Source organism: Canis lupus, chromosome 9, assembly GCF_011100685.1.
Source record: "Canis lupus familiaris isolate Mischka breed German Shepherd chromosome 9, alternate assembly UU_Cfam_GSD_1.0, whole genome shotgun sequence".
Lineage (NCBI taxonomy): Eukaryota > Metazoa > Chordata > Mammalia > Carnivora > Canidae > Canis > Canis lupus.
Window position 1 is genome coordinate 3913496 of NC_049230.1, and position 14964 is coordinate 3928459.

The 14964-nt window shown below is 58.4% G+C and overlaps 2 protein-coding genes across 10 annotated transcripts in view; one reads left to right on the top strand and one right to left on the bottom strand.

The window, feature by feature from the left end:
* The window catches only part of TMC6 (transmembrane channel like 6), an 18077-nt gene extending 7384 nt beyond the window's left edge, over positions 1-10693 (top strand). For 4 of the 7 annotated variants that reach the window (XM_038546485.1, XM_038546484.1, XM_038546487.1 and 1 more), the window contains exons 10-21: positions 666-810; positions 1660-1815; positions 2170-2321; positions 2417-2498; positions 2614-2711; positions 3465-3557; positions 3830-3905; positions 4368-4501; positions 4597-4773; positions 4885-4963; positions 7204-7268; positions 7614-7865. In XM_038546485.1, the coding sequence (XP_038402413.1) occupies positions 666-810; positions 1660-1815; positions 2170-2321; positions 2417-2498; positions 2614-2711; positions 3465-3557; positions 3830-3905; positions 4368-4501; positions 4597-4773; positions 4885-4963; positions 7204-7268; positions 7614-7668 (1312 nt within the window). In that variant the 3' untranslated portion in view covers positions 7669-7865. Of the gene's footprint in view, positions 1-665; positions 811-1659; positions 1816-2169; positions 2322-2416; positions 2499-2613; positions 2712-3464; positions 3558-3829; positions 3906-4367; positions 4502-4596; positions 4774-4884; positions 4964-7203; positions 7269-7613; positions 7866-9192 lie in introns of those variants that run through there. The other 3 variants (XR_005364155.1, XR_005364156.1, XM_038546488.1) reach the window with 3 other exon arrangements.
* Positions 10694-11574: 881 nt separating this feature from the next.
* The window catches only part of TNRC6C (trinucleotide repeat containing adaptor 6C), a 104331-nt gene continuing 100941 nt past the window's right edge, over positions 11575-14964 (bottom strand). For 2 of the 3 annotated variants that reach the window (XM_038546473.1, XM_038546474.1), the window contains one exon: positions 13713-14073. In XM_038546473.1, coding sequence (XP_038402401.1) covers positions 13713-14073 — 361 coding nt within the window. Of the gene's footprint in view, positions 14074-14964 lie in introns of all 3 variants that reach the window. The other variant, XM_038546472.1, reaches the window with a different exon arrangement.

The following is a 14964-nucleotide window of genomic DNA, read 5'->3' on the forward strand; positions in this document are numbered from 1 at the left end:
CCACTTGTCCATCCATCCATCCATCCATCCATCCATCCATCCACCCACCCAGCCACCCAACCATTTATCCCCTCCACCCACAAACATCGACCATGCTCAGCTCGGGGCAGGAAGGTGAATGAGCATGGTGCCTGGTTCCCTTAGGCACTTGCTGTCTAGGGGAGAAGACAGCAGGGAGCGGGCTGGGAAAATCCAGAGCCCCAGAGGTGTTTGCTGAGGAGTGAGGAGAGTTTGAGTCAGGCTGGCTTCTGAGGGGAGGTGCTCATGTCCCACAGGGAGGTTAAACACGAGTGGGCAGGGAAGAAGCAGAGGAGGGTGATTGGGTCCTGGATGGGCAGTGCGAGAGGCCCGAGGTGTCACCGTGTTCTGCAGCGGTGTCTTGCGGGAGGCGCCCACTGTCTCAGTGGGCGATGGAGCCCGCCCTCTGCCAGCCACTATGGCTGGTGGGCACCGAATTAGCCGGGTTGATGGGTGGCCAGCAGTCCGCAGCAGGCGGCCCAGGGCGCGGCGCTGGAGGAGGGGCAGGGTGTCGGCGGAGGCCCATTGGGCACCCCGAGGGCTCCTCAGAGTGGGCGGGGGTTTCAGCTGCAGGGAGCTCCCTGACTGCCTTCTCCCCCGGCCTCTGTGTCCCTCGTCACCTCTGTGCCTGGCTCTGCTCCTCCCAGCATGTCGCACTCTTTTGGGGAGAGCTACCGGGTGGGCAGCACGGCAGGGGTTCATGCCGTCACCGTTTTCTGCTCCTGGGACCACAAGGTGACTCAGAAACGGGCCTCCCGCGTCCAGCACGACAACATCCGAACCCATCTGAAGGTGAGCCACTCCGGGGACGGGGGAGCCCCTGGGGCTACCGCCCGACCTGCTGGGCTCCTGCAGACCTGGCCCGGGCACACTAAGGTCCACGCAGCCAGAGCCGCGCCTGGTCCCAGAGACACGGCTTAGCACCGGGAATCGTCCCGGGGTGCGTCTCTAATGGGGAGGGCGGACTTGAACGCCTGGGAGCCCCTGTTTGGCAGGTGCGGCGTGCATGCTCAGGCCCGGTCTCTGCTGGTGGCCTGTCCCCCGTCCCGTGCGGACTCCATGTCAGGTGGTCCCCACCCCCAGGGGCTGCCGCTCCCCTGCGAGAGGCCTAGTAGGCTGCTCTTGGGGCTCCTGCCCATGCGCACCTGGGCTCAGCACAGCAGCCCAGGGTAGGGACTCTCAGCGTCCCCTGCTGCCCGTGAGCAGAGCCACCTCCGAGGGTCAGTCCCCTGCCCAAGGCCAGTGGCCAAGCGGGGCCTGGTGGGAAGGTCTCTGCGTGTCTGGGGTCTGTGTCAGGGGGGCCCCAGCTCTGACCTGGCCGATGGGCCCTCCTGCCCTCAGGGAGCTCCCGTGGCCAGCCGGGGTGTCCTTCGTGCCTCGGGGCTCCTGGTCAGCTGGGGGGCCGCCCACCTCTACAGCAGGGAGGGGGCTCAGAGGCAGGGGTGGGGAGGGAGGGGAAGAGGGAGGCCTCAGGATGCAGCCTGAGCCTGGGAGTGGCGAGGAGGGCTGGGTGGTGGTGTTGGGGGTGGGAGGGGGGCGGCCCCTTGGTCCCCCCGGGCTGCCCAGGGGACCACCCCCGGGTCCCCGTGTGTGTCTGCGTGTCTGCCGGGCGGTCCCTGACGGGCTGGCCGCTGCCCCCAGGAGCTGCTGGCCGAGTGGCAGCTGCGGCAGGTTCCCCGGAGCCTGTGCGGGCGGCTGCGGCAGGTGGCCGTGCTGGGGCTCGTGTGGCTGCTGTGTCTGGGGACAGCGCTGGGCTGCACCGTGGCCGTCTACGCCTTCTCGGAGCTCATGATCAAGGTGCGGGCCGAGGGCGGACAGTCCCCACGGCCCTGGCCACAGGGTCAGGCCCCTGCTTACTTCAGACGGGTCCCTGGTGACTGGGGCCCCGCGCCGCCACCCCGGCTGCCCGCCCGCCCTCTCGCTCTTGCTCACTCACTCCTCCTGCCTCTTCTGTTTCGCTTTCCCAGACACCTGCGTCCCCACCCCCTTCCTGTGTGGTTTGAGTGGGAGGCCTTGTGGGGGGAGGATGGGGGCCGCGGGTGCTCCTTCCACCTGGGGGCCCCTCGGGGCAGCCCCCGCCAGCCAGGGCCCATGGGTGGAGCCGGCCCCAGGATGGGGCCCCTGCCGTGACCGCCGCCCCTCCTCCTGCAGAGCCCGGTGTCCACGGAGCAGGAGGGGGCGCTGCTGGCCCTGCCCACCGTGGTATGCGTCCTCAATCTGGGCGCCCCCTACCTGTACCGCTGCCTGGCGGCCCTGGAGCGGCACGACTCCCCGGTGCTGGAGGTGTACGTGGCCATCTGCAGGTGCGCGGCCAGGCCGGGCAGGTGGAGGCTTCCTGGGGCGCGGCCTCTGTCCCCCGCTCCGCTCTCAGCCCTCCCCGCCTCCCTGTCCCCTACAGGAACCTCATTCTCAAGATGGTCATTCTGGGGATTCTTTGCTACCACTGGCTGGGGCGCAGGGTGGGCGTCCTGAAGGAGCAGGTGAGGTGGGGGTGCAGGGAGGGCAACCCCCAGGGCGCTGCCCTGCTGCCAGGGGTGCGGGTGGTGGGCAGGGTGGCGGCCAGCAGGTCAGGGGCCGAGGCCCGGTCTCTTTCAGTGCTGGGAGAACTTCGTGGGCCAGGAGCTGTACCGGCTCATGGTGCTGGACTTCATCTTCGTGCTGCTGGACACGCTTTTCGGGGAGCTGGTGTGGAGGTGAGGCGCCCGGCCCCGCCCGCGTGCCGCTGAGCCCCTGGGCTGCCCTCGGGGGGCTGGGCGCCGCCCACCTGGGTGCTGCTTGCTGGAGGCCTCCATGGAGGATGGGAAATGCACGAGGATGGGGGTGCGGGGGTCGTTTCCAGAAGGCTCCCGGGCGCTGGCACTGCTGCTGCTTTTATTTCTATTTGTGTGTTTTTTTTTTTTCCGGGAATATGTGAGTTTAATAATACTTTTAAAATGGGATGTTTAGGGATCCCTGGGTGGCGCAGCGGTTTGGTGCCTGCCTTTGGCCCAGGGCGCGATCCTGGAGACCCGGGATCAAATCCCACATCGGGCTCCCGGTGCATGGAGCCTGCTTCTCCCTCTGCCTGTGTCTCTGCCTCTCTCTCTCTCTCTGTGACTATCATAAATAAATAAAAATTAAAAAAAATAAAATAAAATAAAATGGGATGTTTAACAGTCAGTAAAACGTTTGATGCTGCTTGTGCACGTTTAGAGCTGGGCGTTGGAAGAAGGACCACGACGTGGGGTGCCTGACTCAGTGGGGGGAGCGTGTGACTCTTGATCTCAGGGTCATGAGTTCGAGTCCCAAGTTGGGCGTAGAGATTACTTAAAAAAAAAAGAGCAAGTGGAAGTCGGCCGTAGCCCGCACCCCTCGGCGGAGGACCCGAGTGGGCCGGGCGCCTGCCTGCTGCGGCCCGGCTCTGGGGTCCGTGCTCCCTCGTGACCCTGGGGACTCCTCTGCCGCAGGCTCATCTCTGAGAAGAAGCTCAAGCGGGAGAAGCCGGAGTTTGACATTGCCGGGAACGTTCTGGAGCTGATTTACGGGCAGACCCTGACCTGGTGAGCGTCTTCCGCTTGCCCTCGGCCGCCGGGCCCGCGCGGGGAGGGTCCCCTCAGGCCTGCAGCGGGGCCCCCTTGGCAGGGTGCGGTGACGCGGGCCCGGTCCCTCACCTCTCCGGGGCGCAGTGCTGCCCCTCCCTGGGGACCTGAAGCCAGCCCGGCGTGGGCTGGGTCTCGGAGGGCGCGGGGCCTCTCGGGGTGACCTGAGCCAGGCCGTGTAGCCCCGGGGCCGCGCAGCGCTCGTGACCCCAGCCCCCCTTCCCCCTCCCCAGGCTGGGGGTCCTCTTCTCGCCCCTCCTCCCCGCCATACAGATCATCAAGCTGCTGTGCCTTTTCTACATCAAGAAGGTAAAGGTGCCCGCGGGGCCCCAGGGAGCGGGCGCAGCCGGGTGGGCCCTGGGCTGGCGGCGCTGAGCCCTGCCCTCCGCCCGAGAGCCGTGGGCCCCGCAGCCCGGGGCACCGTGGGGTCGGCTGAGTGCGCCCCCACCGTGCTCCCGGGCCGGCCAGAAGCCCGTTGGGGTGCGTGGTGGGTGCCGGGCGGCCCGACGCGTCCTGGGGTTTGGGCGGGCTCCGTGGCTGAGAACTGGCCTCTCTGTCCGGCTGCTCGACGGGGCGGCGTGTGCCCAGGCTGCTGGGGCGACGTTCATAGGACCTCGGCCCTGAGGTGGCCGCGGTGCCTGATCTTCCCTCTGCCAATCAGGAAGCGGGGTTGGGGAGCCTGCCCCCCCTGCCCCCTCATGCCCCCCTGCCCCCCCAGGCCTGGGGAAGGAAGTCGGGCGGGCGGTGGCCGAGCTCAGCCTCTGTCCCCAGACGAGCCTGATGGCCAACTGCCAGGCGCCCCGCAGGCCGTGGCTGGCCTCGCACATGAGCACCGTCTTCGTCTCGCTGCTCTGCTTCCCCTCCTTCCTGGGAGCCGCCGTCTTCCTCTGCTACGCCGTGTGGCAGTGAGTGGGTCCTTGCCCGGGGGGTGTGGAGCCGCCCCTGGATTCGGGGGGCTGCCCGTGCCCGGCTCAGGGCTCAAGCCGCCGTCCGCCCCCAGGGTGAGGCCCTCCAGCACCTGCGGCCCCTTCCGGACCCTGGACACCATGTACGAGGCGGGCAAGGTGTGGGTGCGCCGTCTGGAGCAGGCGGGCCCCAGCGTGTCCTGGGTGCCCTGGATCCACCGCTACCTGGTGGAAAACACCTTCCCTGTCTACCTGGTGTCGGCCCTGCTGCTGTGAGTGTGCGCAGGCGGGGCGTCGGGGAGGAGAACCCCGGTGGGGCCGTCCTCTCTCCCCGGCTACTGCTCAGGACCCCCCCGACCGCCCGTGTGTCTGGCTCCCCGCAGGGCCGTCATCTACCTCAACATCCAGGTGGTGAAGGGCCAGCGGAGGGTCATGTACCTCCTCAAGGAGCAGATCAGCAACGTGAGTGCCCCTCCCCGCCCTGGGGCCACCTCCTGGCTGGCACAGCATCCCCAACTCCCTGGGGCCACCTGCTAGCTGGCACAGCTCCCCCAGCCCGGCTGCCGAAAGGCTCTCCCCATTAGTAGGTGTGGTTCGTATTGAGCAGAGATGGAGAGTGACCTGGGCCGCAGAGACCCCTCAGGACAGGGCTCCAGGGGACGGGCTCAGGGTGGCACGGGGTGGGGGTTGGGATTTGGGCTCCAGCTGAGAAGGGTGGCATGTTAGGGCGTGCGGGCCTGCGGGGGTGCAACCTCTGTGAGGATTTTTGAGACTCAGGATATAGTTTTTGGACTCTTTGGGGGACTCACATTGGGACATGGATCCTGTTCAGTGCCCTCATTTTGCAAAGGAGTGGAGTAAGGTTAAAAGCAGTCCTGGATTTAAGTCACTTTTTTTTTTTTTAAGACTTTACTTACTTATTCATGAGACACAGAGAGAAGCAGAGACACAGGCAGAGGGAGAAGCAGGCTCCCTGCGGAGAGCCCGATGCGGGACTCGATCCCAGGACCCCAGTGTCACGCCCTGGGCCGAATGCGGCGCTAAACTGCTGAGCCCCCTGGGTGCCCTAAATCACTTTATTATTATTTTTTAATTTTCTTAAATTTTACTTTTTTTTTTAACATTTTATTTATTTATTCATAGAAACACACAGAGAGAGAGGCAGAGACACAGGCAGAGGGAGACGCAGGCTCCATGCAGGGAGCCTGATGTGGGACTTGATCCAGGGTCTCCGGGATCACGCCCTGGACTGAAGGTGGCGCTAAACCCACTGAGCCACCAGGGCTGCCTCCTAAGTCACTTTATTAAGTGCGTTGCAGTTTGTCATCACAGCGTGAGAGGCAGGACGGGCCCAGGACCAGGGACGCCCACTGCACGGTGGGCCCCTGGGGGTCCGCCTGCCCCGAGGGAGGCCCTTTCCCTGCTCGGCTGCTGGGCCCCCCATCCTGCTCAAAGCAGGTGACTGCAGAGTCTGAGGGGTTCGTGTCCTGCCCTGGGTGGGCCCTGACCCGCCCCAAGGCTAGATTCGCACTGTATGCCTGTGCTTGAGCCATGTTGGGGCCAGCTGTGTGCGTGGCCCGGCGTCCACGTGGGGCCGGGGGCTGCACCTCCTCATGGCGCGCGCTGGTGGCCGCCTGCATCACTGTCTTAGGAGGACTTGGGGGTCCGGCGCGGGGGGTCGGCGGGCAGGACAGGGCTGGGCTGCGGGGGGCCTGGGACCCTGCTGCTGGCTCAGCGATGCCGAGCAGGGGCTGCGGGCGGGAAGGTCCCTGAGCTCCCACATCTTGGGGGTTCCAATAACACCACAGGGGTCCCCGCGTCGCCTTCCCTGATACACGCGGGGCGGCGGGGCGCACCCACCGGGCAGGGCTGCGGGCCGGGCGTCTCGGCTGCGGTGGGCACTGGCCACAGCTGCCGGAGGCCGGTTTCGGCAGCCAGCTCCTGCCCTCCTGCGGGCGCCGGCTGCGCCGGGGTGGCGGTGGGGGGCCGATGCGGGAGGAGCAGCCCAGCCCCGCCTGCGGGTTCTCTGGGCGGGAGAAGAGCGAGCACAGGCCGGGCCCTGCCCGGGATGCGGGGCCGCGGGGCCGGGCCAGGGTGGCCGACTCAAGGGCACAGTCCTCTGTCCCCACCAACTCGGACGGAAGGAGCCTCGAGCCAAGGGCTGCGGGCAGGTTCCAGAAGCCGGACAGAGGAAGGAAGGTGCTCCCCGGGAGTCCCCAGAAGGAACCAGTCTGGCTGAGCCCCGATCACCCGCCCAGAGAGCCGTTCGGACTTCCGAGCTCCAGAACCGAAATGTGACCCTGTGTTGTTTTAAGCCACCAAGTTGGTGGTAATTAGAATGAAAGCGGAAAGCTAACACAGGCCCTGAGCTGCAGACACTTGTCCCCTGTTCACAGACGGTGACTCTGAGGTCAGGGAGGAGGGAACTGGCCCAACACAGAGCCACCAAGTGGCGGGACCGGGTTTAGATCAAGTCAGGCTGGCTGTGGCCTTCACTGCGGCCCCGACCACATTCCTTTTTTGCCTTGGCCACTAGGAAGCTGAGCTCTCTACATATGCCTGTTGCCTGGCTCGTCCTCGTTTGGTGCCTCCTCCGCCCTTTAATTTGTGCTTGTCTCGTGGAATGGTCTGGAGCAGGGCTGTTGGGGACAGATGGGTGGACGACCTCTGTCCCCTCACCCTTTGCGTTCTGGCCTTTCCAGGAGGGGGAGGACAAAATCTTCTTGATCAACAAGCTTCACTCTGTCTACGAGAGGAAGGAGAGGAGGTGAGGGGCTGTGGAGGGGTTGGCGGGAGCGCGGAGGGGCGGGGGCCGGGCATGGCGGGGCGCTGGGAGCGGCGACCTCCCTGCTGCCCTCCTCCCTAGCTCTGCTCCCGTGCTGCTGGGCGCTGTGGCTCCTTTTCTTCTAAGTCGGGGTGCCTGGGAGCTGCCCCCTCGGTCCCCCTGGTGCAGCCCGAGGCCCCGGGGCTCAACCCTGGGAGCCGCAGGTCTGTCCAGCTCCTGGGAGGCCTGAGGGCAGCCTCTGAGGGCTGCTGGGAGTCGCCAGAGGGACTTTCGCCTCCAGCGCCCCAAAGTCACGGGGCCCCATACCGACCCCCCCCCTTCCGGCAGGGCTGGTAGGACCCAGGAGGCCGAGCAGCTGGCGGGCGATCTGGACACCTGGTAGGACAGCGACAGGCCTGGCGGCTCTGGCTCTGCGTCTGCTCACAGGTGTGGCCTGTGCCCGGTACCCCTCGTTTCCACAGCCGCCGCTCCGGACTCTGCAGCCCATGAGGGCTGGACCTGCAGGGGGGCAGGGGGCACCCAGGGGACCATGTCCTGCTTGGGACTCTATTTATTGATAAAATGTGTTTTGCAAAATGAGCTTCTCTTGGGATCCTGTGCTTCTGGCCGGGCCTGCTGCGTGTGCGCGAGCCCCGCTGTGCTGCATGCACCCCCTTGCCCTGTGGACAGCCTGGAGGTGATGGCCTCTCAGTTTCCCATGAGCCACAGGGAGAGGGGCCTGCCAGGCAGAGGGGCGGCCAGCACCCAGGCCTGGGGCAGGAGAGGGTGTGGCTGCTGTGGCCGGTGGTGGGGAGACCCCAGATCCTGTGGGGTGCTGGGAACGCGAGAGGGCGGGAAGGAGCCCAAGTCCCCCGTCTGCGGGAGCTGGGGGACAGGCGTGGCCCAGGTGGGGAACAGGAGGCGAGCGCAGTGATGGGTCCCGCTGCTCCTCGTCCCCGGGGCATCCCGAAGAGCAGGGCTGGGGCCTGGGCGAGGCAGTGCGGAGGGACGAGGAGCCCACCTGCACGGCTAGCGGCACCCCCGACAGCTCTTGGCCGCGTCTCGGGCACGAGCGCCACGGGACAAGTTGGGGCAAGTCCTGAAAGCGTGAGGCCAGCACCGGGCTCTGGGCCACGTCCGTCCTGGCGCCTACCTGTGCTCGCAGGTGCACTGTGGGGTGGGTGGGCACAAGACGCACTTCTGGTTGGAGCCGCGCTACCAGGTTTCCCTGCTTGGCAAGCCTTGTGAGGCCAGCACAAGCTGCTCAGGACAAGTGACAGGGTGTGAGGGCTGTGTGGGTCCCGTCCTGCTGTCGAGGCATTCCGTGGGTGTGTTTCATCCGTACAATCCGCCAACTGAAGGTTGTCCCCACTAACATGGGTGGGCCTCACCCAATCAGTGGAAAGACCGTAACGGCAAAGCCTAGGTTTTCTGAAGTAATTCGGAAGCAGTTGTGTTCTGCTTGAGGCTGCAGCCTCGCCAGCCCCGCCACCGCGTGAGCCAGCTCTTCACGCCCACCTGCCTCCCGTTGTGCTGTTGGGCCTGGAGAGCCTCGGGCTTGGATTCTGACCCTTGTTAGCAGCTGTTCTGTGACCTGCCCGCTCAGCTCCTCTCCTCATGGGGCTGTTGGAGCAAACATGGCTTCTGCACAGCGCTCAGCACCATGCCTGGGCCAGGAGTTTTGCTAAAAAAAAAAAAAAAAAAAAACAAACCAAAAAGGGGCACCTGGGTGGCTTAGTTGTTTGAGCATCTGACTCTTGATTTCAGCTCAGGTCATGACCTTGGGGGTTGTGAGATGGAGCCAAGTCAGGTTCCACGCGCGGCAGCACCTGCTTCTCTCTCTCCTCCCCTCCCCATTGCACACTCTCTCTGAAATAAATCTTAAAAAAAAAAAAAAAGTGAGCCACAGTTGCCAAACTCTTTGCAGTTGCTACGCCGGTGGATGGGAGGTTGACAGCTACTTCAGCCCAATGACAAGATTCCCGCATGCCACTGCTTCTCGGCCTTGGCTGCTCAACGGAACCAACTAGTAAGACTTTAAAACTCGAGTGCCCCAGGTGCACCCCCCAGGATTCTGCTCACATTGGTTTGGGAGGTGCCCTGGCCCTAGGATTCTAAAAAACGTCCAGGTCATTCTAACATGCAGCCGGCTGAGCAGCACCGCTGTGCTCTCCGTGGCAGCTGACGCAGGTCTAGTGAGCCCAACGCAGCACTGCCCACTGAGGGGGCGTTTGGAAACCTGCTGGTTTCTCACAGCCGGGGCGCCAGACTGGGAGGCCGGGCCTGCTACTGGGGCTCCTGGTCAGGTCGCAGTCTCACACAAGTAGAGCTTGGCCACTGTGTTTCCACTGAGGCGTGAAGGGCAGAGCTGCTAGCTGCTAAATGAACGATGCCTCAGTCGTGATTCCCGTGTAGGTTTCCATGGATCTATCCCAAATGTGCTGTCCTGGGGAAGAACCTCTTGAAACACTGGCCTCCCTCTCGCTCCCGTCCGTGGGCACGTACTCAGCAGCTCCGCTCTCCTCTGTTCCGCTTCTGCGGCCTCCGCACTGTTCGGACACCCCCTTCTCTGCCTACCCTGCTGCTACCCGCTGAGCACCCCTTTTGTCTTTGCTGTTCGCCCAGTGTCTTCTGAACAATTCTGGAGAAAGTGCAGTTCCATACCTATTGTTTTCTTGATTCTAGACACCGACCTCCTTTCCTGCTGTGGTACCAGGGCTCCTGTTCCCCATTCCGGGTTCATGAGTTGTCACTCCAGATCCCGTCCATCCCCTGCTTTCCCGAGGCTGTCGAAATCCAACCCGGCCCCTGGGGCCCAGGGCCACCTCTGGTGCAGCCCTTGGATGTTCTCTAGGCCCTGACCCTGTCCTCCCGGGGAGGCAGGTGCTCCCCCAGAGGAACCCCGGACACACAGGCACTGGCTCGGCAGTGCAGGGTATGCTCTGGCCGCTGCCTCACTCCCATTCCTCCTTGCCTCTCCCTTCTACTCCCCACCGTGACCCCTTCAGTGCCATCCTGCATGACTTTCTGAAGAGGTTGGGCTGAGCCAGGGGTTCACCACCTTGCCTTAGGCACCCCCGGTCCTACCTGCTTGGTAAGACGAGGAAGGGGAGCAGAGGCTCTTTCTGCTGGCCTCTGGGCAACAGGTCACAGAGGACACATTGGCTAGTCTCCCAGAAACTGTCTTTATGATCCTGGTGATCAGAAGCACTGATGCTCGCTGAACTGACCGAAGGCCATGGTGTTTGGAGTGGGCCTGAGGCAACCACCAGTGTTTGACTTCTAGCTGCCACCAGAGAGACCATGTTTCCTGCAGCGCCCTGAGGTCTGTGCTGCTTGTGCAAAATGCTTTGTGAATGTCACCTTTCACAGTTTTTTTTAGGCTCTTTTACCAGAATAAATGAATAAACTGTCCAGGAAACACAAAACGCCTTTGTAACTCTCCTTGGTCCAAATCTTTCTGATGCCCAGACTGGGTTGCGGGTGATGGAGCCACAGTCCTTGGGCCAGACACCCGGCACACGGGGCCTGGCTGTGGCCTCAGACGCGGCGGATTCAGGCAGTGGCCGAGGTGGAGAGCTCCCACGCTCTCCTGTGCCTCTCGACTCGGAGGAAGGTTTCGGTGCGAACTGCAAAGCCACAAACGATAAAATTCTGAGTCAAGCAATTGATACTCAGAGTCCATCTAATTACCTACGTGAACTCTAAGGATACTGTGAAGAGTCAGGGAGTTTGTTACAGACAGCAGAGCAGCTCTCCCCAAGTACATAAAGTGGAAAATTGATGATTTCTGTCTGTGAAAAATAAAAAAAAACACATTTATTTGAACAGCCAAGAAAAAAATTGCCATTTATTAAGATCCAACAAAGCGTTGTACTTTTGAAAGCAACTTTCGGTGCATGTTTTTCAACGATCACATTCTATGAGGAAAAAACATTAAAAGCCACAAACTTGTTTTTTAATCTCAGAGTTACAGACATCTTTAATTCAAAAGAAAAGGTCAAAAAAAAAATCAACAAAAAACAAAAACAAACAGTCTTTACTTCCATCCCCAATTTTAAAATATCAGTTTTTCTACAACTCGATGCTAAGCGGCAGCATGGAAAGCTGTCTGGCGCACACACACGCACGCACACACGCACGCACATATATTTGATATACATACGTGAGGATATATACATCAAATATATAGAACGCATGTAATGGCAATGAGATGCTATTACTCTGAGGAAGGTTTGTTTAGCTAAATACACGACTAAACTTGAGAAAACAAGTCTTGAACCCAGTTTGTGCATAGTTCATGATCCTCTATAAAACCAGCTTTTGTTGATCTGCAATTTTGCAGGATCTTTTTTTTTTTTTTTGTTTTTTGTTCTTTTTTTTGTTTTGTTTTGATAAAACCATTAAAAAGCTAATTAAAAAAAATGTAATGCACAAGTTTCCTGATCAAGCAGGCAGGGAGCACAATGTTCATATATTTTTAAACATACTTGAGGGTATGTTACTCCATTGTCTGTCTTTCTTGCAAAACAATCAAAACATTGATCATTTTTAAAACATAAAGCAATTTTTAATATATAAAGCACTCTTCAAACATCTATTTCTTTTGAGTCCGTTATTTGGTAAATATGTAACTGCTACACATTAGAGATTAGGTATTTTCCTTCTTTGTGTTTTTTTTCTTTTTCTTTTTTTTCTTTATTTTTTTTTTTTGTTTGTTTTTTAATAACATCTTCAGTGCTAGGAGTTGGGTTACAAAATACATGAAATGGTGTGGAGCTGCCCCTCGGGAACCCTGGCTTTCCTGAGAGCGCATCCGCATGTGCAAGACAGTGACCACAACGTCTCGTCGCCTCAACGACGGGGAACAATCGACAGTCCACAACGATGGCCGGAGGGAAGCGACGATACTGTTCAATCCCAGAGCTCTGAAGTAGCGTATCTGCATTCTGAAAATAGGTTTCTTTACCACGGAAGTCTCTTTTTTCTTTTTTTTTTTTTTTAAATTCCTTTTTAAAATTTTTTTATTTTAAAGTCTGAAGGAGAAAAAAAGGTCTGTAAACAGGTGGGAGCCCTGAGCACGGGCCCCTCCAAAAGCGGTCACCACCCACGTCCAAGTGCTTGTCTCCGTTTCCCCCGCGGAGCCATCGGCTCTCCGCGAGGATCTATGGCCACACTTCTGCAACAGCTGTCTTCTCTCTCACTTTCTATTCCACATGGAAACACGGTGCAATACTCTGGTAATCAGTTTCTTGCATTAGTCCACAATAAAAAGCTGCTAAAGGTAGGTATACATATTATTTCTCCAGAGATATACACTGTAATTTTTAAACGCAATAACAGAGTCCTTGAGTAAACATTTACACATGAATTGTCACCGGCCCTGTCCTATGAATTCTCTTTCATGTATAGGATTAGCAAAAGGAAGGGCAGGGACACTCAGTGCAAAGTTAGAAGCTAATAATAGTAACAAACGTTTGACCAATGCGCCAAAAAAAAAGCATATACTGAATAAAAGGGAAAACCCACAGTTAAATCCCTCACACACAGAACACACAAACACAGAAAGTGCACACACACGCGCACGTGCACACACGCATACACGCTTCTGTTTCCACACATACACACACACACACACGCACATAGGCTGTGAACTCAGAAATGTTTCCTAGAGCCTGTTTCTGTGCACTGATGTCAGCCTGGAAGTGTAGAATTCGACGCGGCAAGTGTTCACATTTCCTTATTGGCCTGCTGGATTCAAGTATTTGCATGTTTGATATGTCTTTTTTTTTTAACTTTTAAAAAATATTTTTTGGGATAAAAAAAATGGCATGAAAAAGTAATGGAACAAGGGTAATGTGCATAGGCGGACCCGTGGGAGCAGAGAGCAGGCCGCAGGCCGCTGTCTCTGTGCAGCTTGCCGGTCTAGGCCACCAGGCCTGCCGTGTGGAGCCCGCGCTCTGCGCCCAGTGATGGACACCAGCTCCCCCTGATTACGGGGTCCGCCTCTGGTAATGTGCATAATCGTCACAGGCTCGTTTTAAATAGGCTTTCTCGTCTCCCTCCCTCCCGCCCCCCTTGATAAAATAACCCTTTCCAGCCCACAATCTGAAAAGTGCCCTTCATGATAGAACTATTCTAAGCAGCTTTTATACTTAAAAAATCAAAACGACAACACACCATACAAACATAAGACAACACAAAATAAAAAGCTATGAGGAACATCCTGTCATTAGCACGTGACACTGACCAAGCGCAGCCCGCACTGTCTCGGGAACAGTTCGCAAGGACTGCGGCCAGGGCTCGTCTTCAGTCTGGACAGAGGTACTCAAAGGGCTGCCGGGCTGCTCAGGTCCAGCGGGGTCCTCCGCGCCACCCGGACTGGAAAGGGGCAGCTTTTTCTTCCTGGTGCTGATGATTGTGGCGCCCATGGGGGTCCTGTCGGTGCTAGATGGATTCCCCACTGAGGAGGTCGCCAGGCAGCAGAGTGTTCAATGGGGTGGGGCTTCCGATCACCCTGCCGTCGTCACTGCTGGGCGGGCCCCACAGGCTGCTGGAGTACTGGGGGACCCCGCCCCACAGCAGGTCGCTGCTCCCTTTGCCTGCCAGACATGGGGCGCTCCAATGGCCAGGGTCGCTCCGCACCAGACCGTGGGAGCCGCCCGAGGCGCCCAGCCGCGTCTGGCCGGTCCCGGTACTGGACTGCCAGCTGGAGGTGGGCGGCAGTGCTTGGCCTTGGGCTAAGAAACGATTCACCTCTTCTTCGCTGGCAAACTCGGCCAAGATGGTAGTGTTTCCCAGAACACACCTAAAAGAGCAGGATGGCAACAAAATTGAGAGCTGTTTTTTTTTTTTTTTTGAAAGATAAATTTGATGGCGCTTCAGTTTGACTAAGAAAAAAAAAAACCAGAGAAGACTCAAATAAGTAAGATCAGAACTGAAAGAGGAGACATGACAGCTGATACCACAGAAACACAGCATCCGGAGAGACTCCTAGGAACAATTCTATACCAACAAATTGGACAACCTAGAAGAAATGGACAAATCCCTAGAAACAGATAACTACCAAGACCAAACCATGAAGAAAGAGAAAATCTAAACAGATGAATAATGATTAAGGAGACTGAATCACTGACCAAAAACCTACCAGCACAGAAAAGCCCTGGACCACAGAGTTTCACTGGTGAATTCTACCAAACATTTAAAAGAGAATTAACATCAATCCTTCTTGAACTCTTTCAAAACACTGAAGAGGAAGGAACACTCCCAAACACATTTTATGAGGCCTATGTTATCCTGATACCAAAGCTAGATCAGGACACAAGACAACTTACAGATCAATATCCCTGATGAACACAGATGTAAACATTCTCAACAAACTATTAGCAAAGTGAATTTAACAGCACATATAAAGGGTTACACATTCACGATGATGTGGTATCTAACTATTCCTGAGATACAGGATGGTTCAACATATGCAAATCACTAAGTATGACACAACACACCAATGGGGTGAAAGACTCAAGTCCTGTTGTCTCATTAGATGTAGAAATAGCATTTGACAAAACACAATGACCTTTCATGATAAAGACCCTCCACAAGTGGGGGACAGAAGAAACAGGCCTCTGTGCCACAAAGGCCATCCGTATATGACACACACAAGCTAACATCATACTCAATTGGTGAGAGGCTAAAGGCA